This window comes from Carcharhinus amblyrhynchos, chromosome 23, assembly GCF_965287045.1.
Source record: "Carcharhinus amblyrhynchos chromosome 23, sCarAmb.v2.hapA, whole genome shotgun sequence".
NCBI lineage: Eukaryota > Metazoa > Chordata > Chondrichthyes > Carcharhiniformes > Carcharhinidae > Carcharhinus > Carcharhinus amblyrhynchos.
Window position 1 is genome coordinate 9,490,136 of NC_137346.1, and position 16,005 is coordinate 9,506,140.

Below are 16,005 nucleotides of genomic sequence, written 5' to 3' on the forward strand. Positions count from 1 at the left end.
GAGTGAGTGTGGTGTATCTTTCATAAAACAATATCTGGATGCCAAGGGTTGGCACGTCAATGGCATCTCAGTAACACAAAGAATAGGAGTCGGCCGTTTGGGCCTTCGAGTCTGCTCTGCCATAAAGACCTGAGTCTTTGTCTACCTCAACTTCACTTTCCAGCCCCAACTCCATGCCCCCTTATTCCTCCTATCTCAAAACAAAATCTATCAGTCAGTTTTGGATGTATTCAATGACTTTGAGCCCTGTGAATGTGGAGATTTCCAAAGATTCACTGCTGAAACTCCTCCAGTTTTTGTTCAGTCTCTCCACAGTCTAAGTGCTTGACTTGTACCGACAGTTACTGTGCAGAGCCAAGCACCACCATGAGGCTCCAGTGAGAAGCACCAGCCTTGGGCTGTTATGGCGGACATTTGACACAGCGACATCCAGTGGCAAGTCATGAAACTGCACAATCTGAAAATCCTGGAATAGTGAAACAGGGACTGAGGGGGGGACGGGCCATTCATCCCCATGTGCCTATGCCAGTCCTTTCAAATCCCAATCCCATTAGTCCCAATCACATGCTCTTTTCCATAACCCTGGTGTGGAGATGCTGGTGTTGGACTGGAGTGGGCACAGTAAGAAGTCTCACAACACTAGGTCAAAGTCTGCAGAGCCAAGTTCCGCACACATGAGGCCTCAACCAGGATCTTGGGTTCATGTCACACTACACGTAACGCCCACGATTTGCCTGGATTTGTACAATCTCACTAACTGTCCTGGCTTAAGACAGTTCACACCTCTTTCTCCACTTGCACTGTCTGTACCTGTAAAAACTTGATTACCTGTAAAGACTCACATTCCAACCATTATCTTGTAATTGAGTCTCTATATATGCCATGTTTGTGAACCCACCTCTCCACTCCCTTGATGAGGGAGCAGCATTCTGGAGGCTCGTGATTCCAAATAAACCTGCTAGACTTTGACCTGTTGTTGTGAGACATTTTACTATTCCATAACCCTGCGAGTTTTCCCTTTTAACTAATCATGTTTTGTTTTTGAATGTTGATCTTGAATCCATTTTCAGCTATTAATAGAATTCCGTACATTGAGTCTGCCCCAACTCTCTAATACAGCATCCCACCCAGGCCTTATCTCCCTGCTATTTACCCTGCTAATGCCCCTAATCTACACATCCTGGGATGCCACGGGGCAATTTAGCACAGCTAATCCACCCAACCTGCACATCCTTCACACTGTGGGAGGAAACCAGAGCACCCAGGGGAAACCCACACAGACACGGGGAGAACATGCAGACTCCCACAGACAGTAACCCAAACCGGGAATCGAATCTGGGTCCCTGGCGCTGTGCCGCACATTAGATTCCAAATCTGCTGTTTTTCTCATATTACCTGTTTATCTGTGCCAATCACATTAAATCAGGGTGCACAGGTTACTAACCATAACACCACTGTCAACGGTTTCTCCTAGTTTACTATTATGAGTGGCACAGCGGTTAGCGCTGCTGCCTCACAGCGCCCAGGGACCCGGGTTCAATTCCAGCCTCGGGTCACTGTCTGTGTGGAGTCTGCACGTTCTCCCCATGTCTGCATGGGTTTCCTCTGGGTGTTCCAGTTTCCTCCCACACGCCCCTTAGTATGAGGGGGGGTAGGCAGGATAAATAAGTGGGGTTACGGGGATGAGGCCTGGCTGGGATTGTGGTCGGTGCAGACTCGATGAGCCGAATGGCCTCCTGCACCGTAGGGATCCGCTGATTCAGGATTTTGAACATCTCGGCCAAATCACCTTCTCAAGCCCTCGCCACCATCTTGTGCAGGCCTGGCTCTGGCGAAGAAGCTTTTGACGAGAGGCAACAAGAAGCAAGTGCCCACATCCGGTGGAAGATGGCATCATGGACGCCTCCAATATTGAGCAGTTCCTGCAGGAACGCATCAAAGTGAATGGTAAAGCTGGGAACCCAGGCAATGTGATAACCATTGAGGGGAACAAGAGTAAGATCACTGTTACCTCTGAGGTTCCCTTCTCAAAAAGAGGACCTGAAATACCTCACAAAGGAGTACCTTAAGAAAAATAACCTGCGTGACTGGCAAATAGCAAAGGGAGCTGAGAGCTCCAGTACTTCCAGATCAATCAGGATGAACAGGAGGAGGAAGACTGGTCTGAACTTTTGTACAAATTAGCTTCAATAAAGTTGCCAAAAAGGGGGAAAAAAATCATCCTTACTTGAAAAGGAAAACGTTGACTGAAAGATAGCTAAATGTTTCTGATTATAGACCTTTAGTCTTGGTACAGATTTGAAGTTTAGTTGTCCCTCTGTCCTACTCAGAGAAGTCTTTCACACCTCGTGGTCACCAGGTTAATATTGGCAGTCTCTAATTCACCGTGCCCAACTGCAGGCTTGCACAGTTTCACTGAAATAAAACATTAATCCAGCCAGGATAAATTCACCAGCCAATTGTTGTATATTCCCTGATTAACCTTGTTCCAACATGCCAGGCTGCCAAGGCACACAGGGCTACGGACCAAGTACTGGAAGTGGGATTAGAATGGCAAATTATTATCCACACGAGAAGCAGATTCAAAATGCGTCCGGGCAGAGGGATCTGGGTGTCTTTGTGCATGAATTACAGGAAGTCGGTACGCGGGTGCAATATGTAATAACAAAGGCAAGCAGAATGTTGGCATTTATTGCAAAAGGACTGGAGTACAAAAGTAGAGAAGTGTTGTTGCAATTGTATAGGGTGTTGGTGAGACCATCTGGAATATTGTGTCCAGTTTTAGTGTCCTTATTTGAGGATGTGTTGGCTTTGGAGGCAATTCAGAGGAGGTTCATCAGATTGACTCCGGGGAGGAATAAGTTGACGTATGAGGAGAGATTAAATAGTTTGGGCTTGTACTCGCTGGAGTTTAGATGGATGAGAGGGGATCTGATCGAAATATATGAATTTTTAAAACAGATTAAGTAAACGTAGACCAAATGTTTCCTCTACTGGGGTAAGCTCGAACAAGAGGTCACAGATAGAGGCTGCGAGGCAATAGATTTAGGACTGAGTTGAGGGGGAACTACTTCTCACAGAAGGTGGAGAATTTGTGGAACTCACTGTCCCACAGCACGGTGGAGTCTGAATTACTGAAGGCTTTCAAGGAGATAGATTTCTAATAAAAAAAGAGATAAAGGGATGTGGGGAACAGGTAGGGAGATGGATTTGAGACCAGGGAGTGATCAGCCATGATCTGATTGAATGGCGGAGTAGGCTCGAAGGGTTGAATTTGCCAACTTCTGCTCCTATGTTGGGTAGTTTATGTTTGACCAGTGCAGTAGACCTCAATAACTGCCTAATGGACCAATCGTAACCTCTGATACTACTTGTGATCTAATAGATTATACCATCATTCAGATTGGACCACATGCAAGAACGCCCGAGGCAATGGGACATTTCAAGTCCAGAAGTGAAGGATGTGTAATCTACTGATGGATTTACTGTGTAAGGTCAGCATTGGCCGGCTTGGATATCCAGCAACATGTTCTGTTTTTTAACATTGATTATGGTGCTGTGTGAACAGGATGATGGAACCAGGAGCTATAAGATCACAGAAATTTACAAAGAGACTGAGGCCATTCAGCCCATCAATATCCACACTGGTCACCAAGTAGCCATGCAGCTGAATCCCACATTCCAGCTCCTGGTCTGTGATCTGGCAGACTAGGTAACTTCCCGGTTTGTTAATCTCCCATGGGTTGTGGGTATCACTGGCTGGACCAGCACTCATCACCCATCCCCAGTTGAGACAGTGGTGGTGAGTTACCTTCTGTGGTGTAGATACACCCACAGCACTGTTACAGAGGCAATTCCAGGGATTTGACCTTACAACAGTGAAGAAACGTCAATGTACTTTCAAGTCAGGATGGCGTGCTGTTAGTGTGCCTTTATGAGTTTTTTTTTTAATTCATGCTGACAGCCTTAGGTGATGTCATTGTTAGGTGGAGAAATAAAGAACTGGGGACAGGTCCGGTGACAGGGATTTCATTTTCAGTTTGGAGCTGCAGGTTGGAGTTTCTAGTTTTAAAAGGGACAGCAAGCTAAAGAGAAATGTTTTCCCTCTCTCTCTGTTTGAACATTCTGCTGTTTTCTTTCTTGAAAATTTGCTGTAGTTGGGAGCTGGACCAAAGTCTCTCTGGTGTTTTGGGAAGCTGTCTTGTCTTCAAACTGTTCTGAGGCACAAGAGCATTTGACTGCGGAATTCAACTAATGGTCTGGATCTCAGTATCACGTGAGCATTCGTCTGTGCTGTGTTTTTGGTTTTGATTGGGCAGCTTATTGTTTCTTGTTTGTAACTGATAAAAGTTCTTGCTAATTTTCTTATTATACATATATATTACAAATATATTCTTAAATATACTTTATTTGATAAAAGCTCCCTACTGGGTCACTTGAGTCATACCTGAAGTGAAACATCTCATGCTTATCCTAGCCAAATTCAAAACTTATGATTCAGACAGGCTCCATAAAACACTCTGGAGATCTGACCTGAACCATAACATTGGTGAGTGGCTGGGAGGGCAACTTGCAGGTGGTGGGTGTTCCTGTGTATCTGCTGCCTTTGTCCTTTTACTTTCTTTGATTCTACAATAAGTTCCAGAGCCCCGCCATCCTCCGAGGGGAACAGTTTCCTTTTGAATCCCCTCTAAACATCTTACCCTACTTCTATATCCTCTGGTTACAAACCCCTCAATCCTTTGTCCAGATCTCTCAATTTTACACATTTCAATTAATTTCCCCCCATCCTGCCAGCCTCCTCTGTCCCAAAGGAAACAACCCCAGGCTATCTAATTACTCCTCAGAACACAAACGCTCCAATCCAGGCAACACCTTCATAAATCTCTTGTTCACTCTCTCTAGTGCAGTCACATCTTTCTGCGGGCTGTCAGTACACTCCAAAGACATGCTGGTTAGGTTGATTGGCAATGCTAAGTTGCCCTTTAGTGTCGGGGGGTTAGGAGGCTAGATATGTGCAATTACAGGAATAGAATCTGTGTAAGACTATTATCGGTGCAGGCTCGATGGGCCAAATGGGCTCCTTCTGTATTGTAGAGATTCTATGATATGAACCAGGAGCAGCATTAGGCCATTCACCCCTCAAGCCTGTGGTGCCATTTCAAAGATCATGGCCTCAACCTGACTTTCCCATCTACCCCCACACCCTGCGACTCCCTTGCTCATCACCGATCTATTCTGAATACCGCAGCAATCTTACAACTTGATCTGCACGCTCAAATACTCAATGCCAGGTGGTGTAGGAAACATCATCCATTCACCACCGTGTCACGGGAGGCTGGAAATGGCCCCACGTGAAGGAAAGCTTTAGTTCCTGAGTCATAGAGGTTTCCAGCACGGAAACAGGCCCTTCAGCCCAACTTGTCCATGCTGTCCTTTTTTTAAAACCGCCCAGCTAATCCCAATTACCCACATTTGGCCCATATCCCTCTATACCCATCTTACCCATGTAAACTAAATGCTTTTTGAAAGACAAAATTGTACCCGTCTCTACTACTGCCTCCAGCAGCTTGTTCCAGACACTCACCACCCTCTGTGTGAAACAATTGCCCCTCTGGACCTTTTTGTATCTCTCCCCTCTCACCTTAAACCTATGCTCTCCAGTTTAATTTTTTCCCACCTTTGGGAAAAGGTATTGACTATCCAGCTGATCTGTGCCCCTCATTATTTTATAGCCCTGTATAAGATCACCCCTCAGCCTCCTACCCTCCAGAGAAAAAAGTCCCAGTCTATTAAACCTGGGGGGCATAGGTTTAAGGTGGGAGGGGCAAGGTTTAAAAAGGGATGTGCAAGGTAAGTTTATTTTTACACAGAGGGCAGTGGGTGCCTGGAACTCACTGCGGGGGAGGCAGTGGAAGCGGATACAATAGTGAGTTTTAAGGGACATCTTGACAAATACATGAATAGGATGGGAATAGAGGGATATGGTCCCTGGAAAGGGGTTTTAGTTGAGTTGGGCAGCATGGTCGGTGCAGGCTTGGAGGGCCTGTTCCTGTGCTGTAATTTTCTTTGTCCTTTATTAAAAGCTTCAGCAACATGTCCCTCCTTTCAGCCAATACCAGAGGATTTACTTGGATAAGAACATAACTAGGAGCAGGAGTAGGCAATCTGGCCCCTTGAGCCTGCTCATTCAATAAGATCATGGCTGATCTTTTTCTGGACTCAGATCCACTTACCCGCCCGCTCACCATAACCCTTAATCCCTTCACTGTTCAAAAATTTATCTATCCTCGCCTTAAAAACAGTGAGGTAGGCTCAGCTGCTTCACTGGGCAGGGAATTCCAGATTGATACATTAAAGGTGGGCCCAATGGCTTTCGTGAACCATAATTATCTTGTGATTTGGATAGTGGTGCAAGGTGTAAAAGACAGAACGCTTGCAATGCACGTCAGCCAAAAGAAAACCAAGATGCGGTGTTACATTAATGGAGCCAAGTCTTTCAGACATCTGCCAAAGTTATTCTTTTGCAACAACAGAACTTGAAATCTCGTGACGCTGATTAAAAACCCATGTAGACCCACGTCCATCAGTTTCAGAAATCCCAACCTGGCACGATCAAACTGATCCCTGCAGTGGCCGGCAGCTGGAGAACGCTGACCCCTCGGTTACGGTGCACACACTCTTACCGAAGCAACTCTACCAGGTTCTTTTAGTCCTGTTGACATTCGCTGCCTTGGACAAGAGCTGTCGCCGGCCCTCGAAGAGTAAAATGCTCGCAGCCATGGCCGAGTTGAGGCTGTCCACGCCAGGAATCATGGGAATGTACAATCGCTGGCCTCGCGTCCTCTCCGCCAACAAGAGGGCTTCCAGACTGAGCCCGTGCGTCTCGCCGCCAATCACGACGGCCGTCTGCTCCTGTGCCCAGGCGTGGTAGTAACATCGAGCTTCCACCTCGGGTAACGAGAGGGGGAGTTCTCTCTCTTGGTCCTCGGTGTCGCTCTCCTGGTCTTCGCTCTGTCTCGTGCGCCAGGAGGCCCGGCTCTGGCCTCTGGTGGCACCAGACTCAGGAGGTGGCACCGGAGGGCTTTCAGCGCCACAGTAAGAGTGGTCGGCCACATGGACACGGGTGCTGGTGGTCAGGTAGTTGGGGACCACCTCCCAGTCCAGGTTTGAGATAACAGGGATGCGGAAATGAGCGCCCATGCCAGCCCGGAGCACTTTCGGTTCCCAGACGTCCACACAGCCTGCGGACGGAAGAGAATGGGGGGAAAAAACACTAATTCCCAAAATTTTTCTTCAACATCCCAGTGTTATATTTTACAGAAGGTTGAGCAGTGTTACTTCACAGCGCCAGGGACCCAGGTTCAATTCCTGACTGTCTGTGTGGGGTTTCTCCCCGTGTCTGTCTGGGTTCCCTCCGGGTGCTCCGGTTTCCTCACACAGTCCAAAGATGTGTGGGTTAGGTTGATTGGCCGTGCTATATTGCCCCTTAGTGTCAGGGGGATTCACAGTGGGTAAATGTGTCGGGTTACGGGGCGGGTAGGGCCTGGATGGGATTGTGGTCAGTACAGACTTGATGGGCCGAATGGTCTCCTTCTGCACTGTAGGGATTCTGAGTGCAGCAGGAGTGTCTGATGGCACAAGGCCATTCTAGTGCACAAGCCTCGCTGTGTAATACAGGACCAGAGTCATTACAGTGCAGGAGACCATTCGGCCCACTGTGTCTGCAACGGCTTTTCAAAGAGCATCATAACTTAGTGCCATTCCCCCCCAAACCCCTGCCCATTGCTTCTGTTCAATCTCATGCCCTGTTGGATATCTCGAGTAATCCTGCCTCCACCACACTTCCAGGTACTGCGTTCCAGAGGGAATTGAAGAGCAGTGCTGGGTTAGGGTGACTGGATGGTCCTGGAAGGGTCTGGGTGATCAGACGTTTCATAACTCCATCAGAGGCCATGCCTCGGAGGAAGCCACACCCAGAGTATTGTGTACAGTTTTGGAGGAAGGATGTTCTTGTCCTTGAGGGAGTGCAGAGAAGGTTTACCAGGCTGATTCCGGTGATGATGGGACTGATGTATGAGGAGAGATTGACTAGGTTAGGATTTCACTGGAGTTCAGACGAACAAGGGGGGGGCGAAATCTCACGGAGACTTATAAAATTCTAACAGGACTGGACAGGATAGATGCAGGGAGGATGTTCCGGATGGTGGGGGTGTCCAGAACCAGGGGTCGCAGTCTGAGGATTCGGGGGAGACCATTTAGGATGGAGGTGAGGAGATATTTCTTCACCTAAAGAGTGGTGAGCCTGTGGAATTCATTACCACAGGAAGTAGTTGAAGCCAAAATATTGAATGTATTCAAGAGGTGGCTGGATTTGGGGCAAATGGGATCAAAGGTTATGGGGAGAAAGCAGGATTAGGCTATTGAGTTGGATGATCAGCCATGATCGTAATGAATGGCAGAGCAGGCTCGAAGGGCCAAATGGCCTCCTCCTGCTCCTATCTTCTATGTTTCTAAACAACATCAAGAGGTCATTATTGAATGATAGGGGACAGACTGACGACATGGTCCAAACAAATAGGAGAATAGAAACTTCCTTTTGTAACTCTCCCGAACGATACACATCAACACACGGATGTGATCGCACTGCGGGGGGTGCAGAGGAGATTCACCAGGATGCTGCCTGGGGTGGAACATTTAAGTAACGAAGAGAGGTTGGGTAAGCTTGGGTTGTTTTTGTTGGAGCAGAGAAGACTGAGGGGGGGGGGAGGGGGCGGTGGTGTGTGTGTGTGTGTGTGTGTGTGTGTGTGTGTGTGTGTGTGACCTGATTGAGATTATGAGGGGCATGGACAGGATGGATAGGGAGCAGCTGTTCCCCCTATTGAAGGGTCAGTCACAAGGGAACACAGGTTAAAAGTGAGGGGTGGGAGGTTTAGCGGGGATGTGAGGAAAAACCTTTTTACCCAGAGGGTGGTGACAATCTGGAATAGGCTGCCTGGGATGGGGCGGGATGCCCACATCCTTTAAAAAGTAGTTAGATGGGTACTTCGCATGTCAAAACATTCAAGGCTATGGGCCAAGTGCTGGCAAATGGGATTAGGTGGGCAGGTCAGGGCCTTTCACACATCGGTTCAGACTCGATGGGCCGAAGGGCCTCTTCTGCGCTGTAGTGATTCTGTGAACATAAGCCTGTCTGGTTGACTTTCAACGCTGAGTCAGCTAATCTGGGCCAGGGAGAGAGGGAAATGTACGGCAGCTCAATTTGGCTCAGCAGCCGGTTAGGTGGATTGGCCATGCTAAGTTGCCCCTTAGTGTCGGGGGGAACTAGCTAGGGTAAATGTATGGGGTTATGGGGATAGGGCCTGGGTGGGATTGTCGTCGGTGCAGGCTCAATGGGCCAAATGGCCTCCTTCTGCACTGCAGGGATTCTGTGGCACACATCTGGGAGAGTAGCCAGTAAGTGGGGGAGGTGCTACGAGACCTCACGCAAGTCATCCCTTAATGTGGAATGCCATAAGCATAGATAAGGGTCAGGGTGGAGGGAACTTGTAATGTTAAAATGGCGGCGCGGGCTCGTTGGGCCGAAGGGCCTGTTTCCCAGGCTGTTTCGTTCACGCCCCTGCGTGAGGCCTGTGCCTCAGGGAGCACTGAGGGAGTGCGGGTTTGTAACAGAGTCGAGCGAGACACCCCGATGGCGCCTAACCTTTAGTTAACAAGACTTTGGTGCAGCCAGCAGCCACCGCAGATCGCAACATCGTCCCCAGGTTCCCAGGATCTCGGATATTGTCACCGATGAGGAAGAGGGGAATGGTATGCTCCAGCTGAACGGACGGGAACTTCATCTTGGAATGATCCGGTCTGACGAAAATCCCTGCCAGAAACAGCAAGGCCAAGAGGTTCATTTATAGTTCAAAAAGACGTCACTTGCTGACTATTCCCAGGAAGCTTTATCAGCCCCTTCCCTCCCCCAAGCTGTTATCAACACAATTTCTACACCGTGTAACTGTGCACATTACTGAGCTAAAACCTGGCTGCTTCAGTCAATACTAAAGACCCCTGGATACTGTACAAATGAAATCAGGGGTTTCTCTCACCCACTTTCCTCCTTCAAATCCCCTCCAAATTCAGACAAACTGGCCAATCCATCTCATCGCTTTGTGGGATCTTCCTGTGCAAAATCAGCCACCACGTGTCTCTGAACGAGAGGAATTGAATGAAAGTTCACGAGATTCACTGGCAAGATGAGAGGATTGTCCAGTCAGGAGAGACTGACTAGACCAGGCCCATTGCTCCCTGAAGTTCAGAAGAATCTAACTGAAACCACCAAGAAATCTGTAGGTTCAAGTTTAAAGTTTATTTATTAGCCTCACAAGTAGGCTTACATTAATATTGTAATGAAGTAACTATGATAATCCCCTAGTTGCTACTCTCCAGCGCCTGAATTTAGCACGGCCAATGCACACATCTTTGGACTATGGGAGGAAACTGGAGCACCCGGAGGAAACCCATGCAGACACGGGGAGAACATGCAAACTCCACACGGTGATCTGAGGCTGGAATTGAACCCTGGCGAAATGAGGCAGCAGTGCTAACCATTGTGCCACTGGGCTTGACAAGCTGAAAAATGTGTTCTCCAGCCAGGGAACCAGGAACACTGGACTAAAAACGGGGAATCTTTGGAATTCTGTACCTCAGCTTGGGTCCCCAGGCACTGAGTGCACACAGAGAAAGTATGTGACCAATTGGGTATTAATGGACAGAGCTGAAATTGGAATTGCAATAGAACAAGGAACAATACAGCACAGGAACAGCCCCTTCAGCCCATTGAGCCTGCACCAATACACGGTTTCTATCCTTCTGGTTGCCTCTCGCTTGTGTTTCTATCAAGATACACCTGGAACGTTGCTAACGTGCCTGCTTCCACCACCACCACTGGCAGTGCATCCCAGGCACCCAGCACGCTCAGCGTGAACAATGTTCCCCGCATCTCTCCGCTAAATGTAACACCTTTCACTTGTGCCCTCTTGTAGTCGACCCTTCCACTCTGGGAAAGTCTCTGACTATCCACCCTGTCTATGCCACTCAATTTTGACACCCCTCAGCCTCCAACTGCTAATGAGAACAATGCCAATTTATCCAACCTCTCCTCATACCTAAAAGCCTCCAAACCAGGCAACATCCTGCTCAACCTTCTTTGCACCCTCTCCAAAGCAGCTACCTCCTTCTGGTAGTGTGGCGACCAGAAGTGCACACAACTCTCCAAGTGCAATGATCAGCTATGATCACACTGAATGGTAAGCAGGCTTTTAAAGTTAAGTTTATTTATTAGTGTCACAAGTAGCCTCACATTAACACTGCAATTGAGTTGTGAAAATCCCCTAGTCGTCACGCTCCGACACCCAATCGAGTACACAGAATTTAGTACAGCCAATGCACCTAATCAGCGCGTCTTTCAGGCTATGGGAGGAAACCCACACAGACATGGGGAGAATGTACAAACTCTGCACACAGTGTCCCAAACTGGGAAGCGACACTGTAGCACAGTAGTTACCACTGCTACCTCACCTTCAGGGACCCCCGGTTCAATTCCTGGCTTGGGTCACTGCCTGTGTGGAGACTGCACGTTCTCCCCATGTCTGTGTGGGTTCACTCCAGGTTCCTCCCTCAGTCCAAAGATGTGTGGGTTAGGTTGACTGGCCATGTTCAATTGCCCCTTGGTATCCTGGGGTGCTTGGGTTAGAGGGCTCAGCGGGGTAAATATGTCAGGTTATAGGGATAGGGCTTGGGTGGGATTGTGGTTGGTGCAGATTCAATGGCCTCCTCCTGCACAGTAGGGGTTCTATGTTCTGTGCCACCCTAAAGGCCAGATGGCTCACGCCTGTTTCAATACGTCATACACTTCAAACAGTTCTCGTGTGAACGCTCTTTGGAATGTTTTAAACAAATCCGATATCGGAAAGTTATTACTTAATCGGCAGAGTTGTTTTGTTCTTGTTGCTAAGCTTCAATGTTTCATGGGATGTAGCTGTTCTGGAGCCTGAACCCTGAACCCTGACCCAACAACAGAACAAGCATCCAAAGGCAGTGATGTTGCGGGCATACCCATTGCTCCCTGGGGCGTTACAAGATCAGACCACATCTTGATCTCTTCAAACTTGACTTTGATCAACTTAACATGTCTCAGTTTGTCCAGAGGTAACTCCTTCAGACTGTCTATGGTGCTGAAGAAGAGAGTCTGCAGCAACGCTCCAGCCTGCAAGGCATCAGATATCAACCGCCGTCCCTCCACCAGGATCTTCCCCTGCTGCTCACGGAACTTCTTGGACTTTGCGATCGTCACGACTTTCCTATTAACAGGCGAGAATCATAGTCAAATTTGAAACAGGGAAGGGGATATTCGAACTGTTAGACATGTTCCATTAACATCACCACCTCCCACATCACTGCTGCCACTATACAATGATGAAGAACTTATTGACTAATGATAGCAGTCAAGTCTCTGATTTAATCCACTGCAGACCCAGGCATGGGGTGAGCAAACACTCAGTGGTGAATAGCTTGGGTAACATTGATCCACACCATCAGTTCCCCCTTAAAGAGAGAAGTGCCAGAGCTTCGAGTCTTGTCAGCTATTAACACTGCAATTAAGTTGTGAAAATCCCCTAGTCGTTCCGCTCTGGCACCCAATCGAGTACACTGAATTTAGTACGGTCAATGCACCTAACCAGCACGTCTTTCGGACTGTGGGAGGAAACCCACGCTGACACGGGGAGAATGTGCAAACTCTGCAGTGCCCCAAGCTGGGAAGCAACATGGCAGCACAGTGGTTAGTACTGCTACCTCACAGGTCCAGGGACCCTGGGTTCGATTTCTGGCTTGGGTCACTGTCTGTGTGGAGTTTGCATGTTCTCCCCACGTCTGCATGGATTTCCTCCAGGTGCTCCAGTTTCCTCCCTCAGTTCAAAGTATGGGTTAGGTTGATTGGCCATGTTCAATCACTCCTTTGTATCTTGGCACCATACGGACACAATGATTAGAATCATAAAATCCCTGCAGCACAGGAGGCCATTCAGCCCACTGTGCATGCACTGGCTCACCGACTGAGGATCCCCTCCAAGCCCCATAACCCCATATATTTACCTTACTAATCCCCCTCACCTACACATACTGGGACACTAAGGGGTAATTTAGCATGGCAAATCCACCTAATCTGCACATTTTTGGAGCATGGGAGGAAACCCACACAGACACAGCGAGAACATGCAAACTCCACAGTCAGCCAAGGCTGGAATTGAACACACATCCTGAGCACTGTGAAGCAGTTCACCACTTTCTCAAGAGCTTTTAGAAATGAACAACAAATCAGCCAGACTCAATCGAAAGAAGTTTTAAAGAAGGCAATGGAGAATGCTGAAAATCAGGGATACACCACAGGCCAGAGTTTAAAAAATGCAGTGATCAGTGAGTTTATAGACAATGGGGTTACAGTGAGAACAGGAAAATTGGATTAAAAATTAGTAATGATAAAATGGAGGTGTTGGACGAGGAGCCAGTGTAGGTCAGTGAACGCAGGGGTGATGGATGAAGGGAACATAGAATCCCTACACTGCAGGAGGCCATTCAGTCCATCAGGTCTGCACCAACCACAATCCCACCCAGGCCCTATTCCCATAAACTCACATATTTACCCTGCCAGTCCCCCTGACACAATTTAACATAGCCAATCAACCTTACCCAAACATCTTTGGACCATGGGAGAAACTCTCACAGACATAGAGAGAATGTGCAGATTTCATACAGCCAGTGACCCACAGCAGGAATCAAACCCAGGTCCCTGGCACTGTGAGGCAGCAGTGCTAACCATTGTGCCATCCCTTGTGAGTTAGAGCCCAATGAAGCAGCATGCAGAGGCTGAATGTAGCAGCAGTGGTTAGCACTGCTTGTCTTACAGTGCCAGGAACCCAGGTTCAATTCCAGCCTTGGGTACTGACTGTGTGGAGTTTGCACATTCTTCCCATGTCTGCATGGGTTTTCTCCAGGTGCTCCAGTTTCCTCCCACAGTCCAAAGATGTGCAGGTTAGATGGATTGGCCATGATAAGTTGCACCTTAAGGGGGAATTACAGGGGGTTAAAGGGATAGGGATTGTTGCTGGTGCAGACTCGATGGACTGAATGGCCTGTTTCTGTACTGCAGGGATTCTCTGACCCTCTCAGAGGAGGTAGGGGTGAAAGGTTCCGAGTTCCCCACGCTGCTGGGAGGGTTTTCCCAGCCCGCTCAGATTTATCCCTTACGCCAGCCGCTTGTCTCCAGGCAGCGCCTTGTCGTAGGGGAGTCCGTCCAGCGAAGTGGAGGGCAGCCGGGGCTGGGGGACCGGCGCTGGGCTCCTTGCCGGCGGACAGCGCTGCTCCGTCTTGGTCAGCGGGCCACTGGGCTGGTATTCGGCCCCACCAGCTCCCTGGCTCCGGGGATACACTGTCTCCAGCGGCCTCCTCCTCAGCTGGCGGAGATACCGCCTGCCCAGAGCCGGGAGCAGGGCAGCTCCCCAGCGGCTCACGCTGCTCCTGAGCGCCGCCATGACTGCCAGCCCGGGGCTAGTGCGCCTGCGCGGACTGTAACAAACCCAGCAGGTCAGCTGACCCGAGTGGCTACATTTGATCACATGATCCACCCAGGGCTCCCCTGGATATCTCCAGCTTCTCCATTCATAAATACTGCTCATGCATTCAACCTGAAAGAGGCCGAATAAACCTTTTTGAATATATTATCATTCCACCCCCAGAAATGTCAATTTAATTTGATTTGTTAAGTTTCCTTTAATTTTGTTTTTTTTGTCTCCTGCACACGCAAAAATCAAGATGTCATTTGCAACAGTCGCAAGTCCACCCCCTTATGGAATTAAAGATCTACTGATGACCCCTAGCTATGACTGTAACACTTCATCCTGCAGTGGTTAGCGCCGCTGCTTCACAGTGCCAGGGACCCGGGTTCGATTGCCAACTTGGGTCACAGTCTGTGTGGAGTCCTGCACATTCTCCCCGTGTCTGCATAGGTTTCCTCCAGGTGCTCCCACAACTTCAAAGATGTGCAGATCCCACTAACCTACACTTCCTGGTCCAGAGGAAGATTAGCGGGCTAAATATGAGGGGTTACATGGATAGAGTGGAAGGTGGGCCTGGGTAAACTGCCCTGTCAGGAGAGTCGGTGTGGATGCGATGGGCCAAATGGCCTTCTTCTGCACTGTGGGGATTCTATGATTTCTATGATAAGTGTACCAATCGTACAAAAGGATTGGTGAAACTCTAATTTGGGTTCTTTATTTGACTTCTCTTCATGGCCAATCAACATTTTTGGAGTGTGGGAGGAAACCAGATCAAAGACAAAGAACAAAAACAGCCCGGGAAACAGGCCCTTCAGCCCAACGAGCCCGCGCCTCCAACTCAACACCACCAGTCCCCCTCTCCACCCATGACCCTTGTCTAATGTTTTATGGCCATCCACATTGAGGGAAACTAATTTAGGGACAATTTATTACTGCCAATCAGCCTAACAACACATCTTTGGGGTGTGGGAGGAAACTGGAGCACCCGGAGAAAACCCACGCAAGCACGGGGAGAATGCGCAACTCCCACAGACACTGGCCCAAATCCATGTGTCTGCACAGCAATCAGTGATAGTCACTGAGCTGTCGTCTTGCCCAGTATCTGGTCCAGTTTAGGCACACACTAACGACATGAAGCACTAGGCCAATCTGGAACAACCAAGAGCAGCCCAAGTACGACCCATCGCGTGTATGCCCCTCGTTGGACACAAGGCGGACCGACTTAAAACCTGTGAATGAAAAGGAAAAAAAACATTATTATTGTACCATATCCATTTACCTTACCAGGGACGCCCCAATGCTAATGACCCATGCAGACACAGGGAGAACGTGCAAACTCCGCAAAGAGAGTGACCCAAGACAGGAATCGAACCCAGGTCCCTGGTGCTGTGAGACAGCAGTGATA

General features: G+C 48.7%; 1 protein-coding gene across 1 annotated transcript; it reads right to left on the reverse strand.

Moving 5' to 3' along the window:
* Positions 1–1,701: 1,701 nt before the first annotated feature.
* On the reverse strand, positions 1,702–14,580 carry mrm3a (mitochondrial rRNA methyltransferase 3a). The gene is made up of 4 exons (XM_080210651.1): positions 14,293–14,580; positions 12,103–12,347; positions 9,704–9,871; positions 1,702–7,244 (listed from the first exon to the last, which is right to left on the reverse strand). Exons 1-4 carry the CDS (start codon positions 14,574–14,576, stop codon positions 6,697–6,699), a joined length of 1,245 nt encoding a protein of 414 aa, XP_080066777.1. The 5' UTR covers positions 14,577–14,580; the 3' UTR covers positions 1,702–6,696.
* Between the last annotated feature and the right edge of the window lie 1,425 nt (positions 14,581–16,005).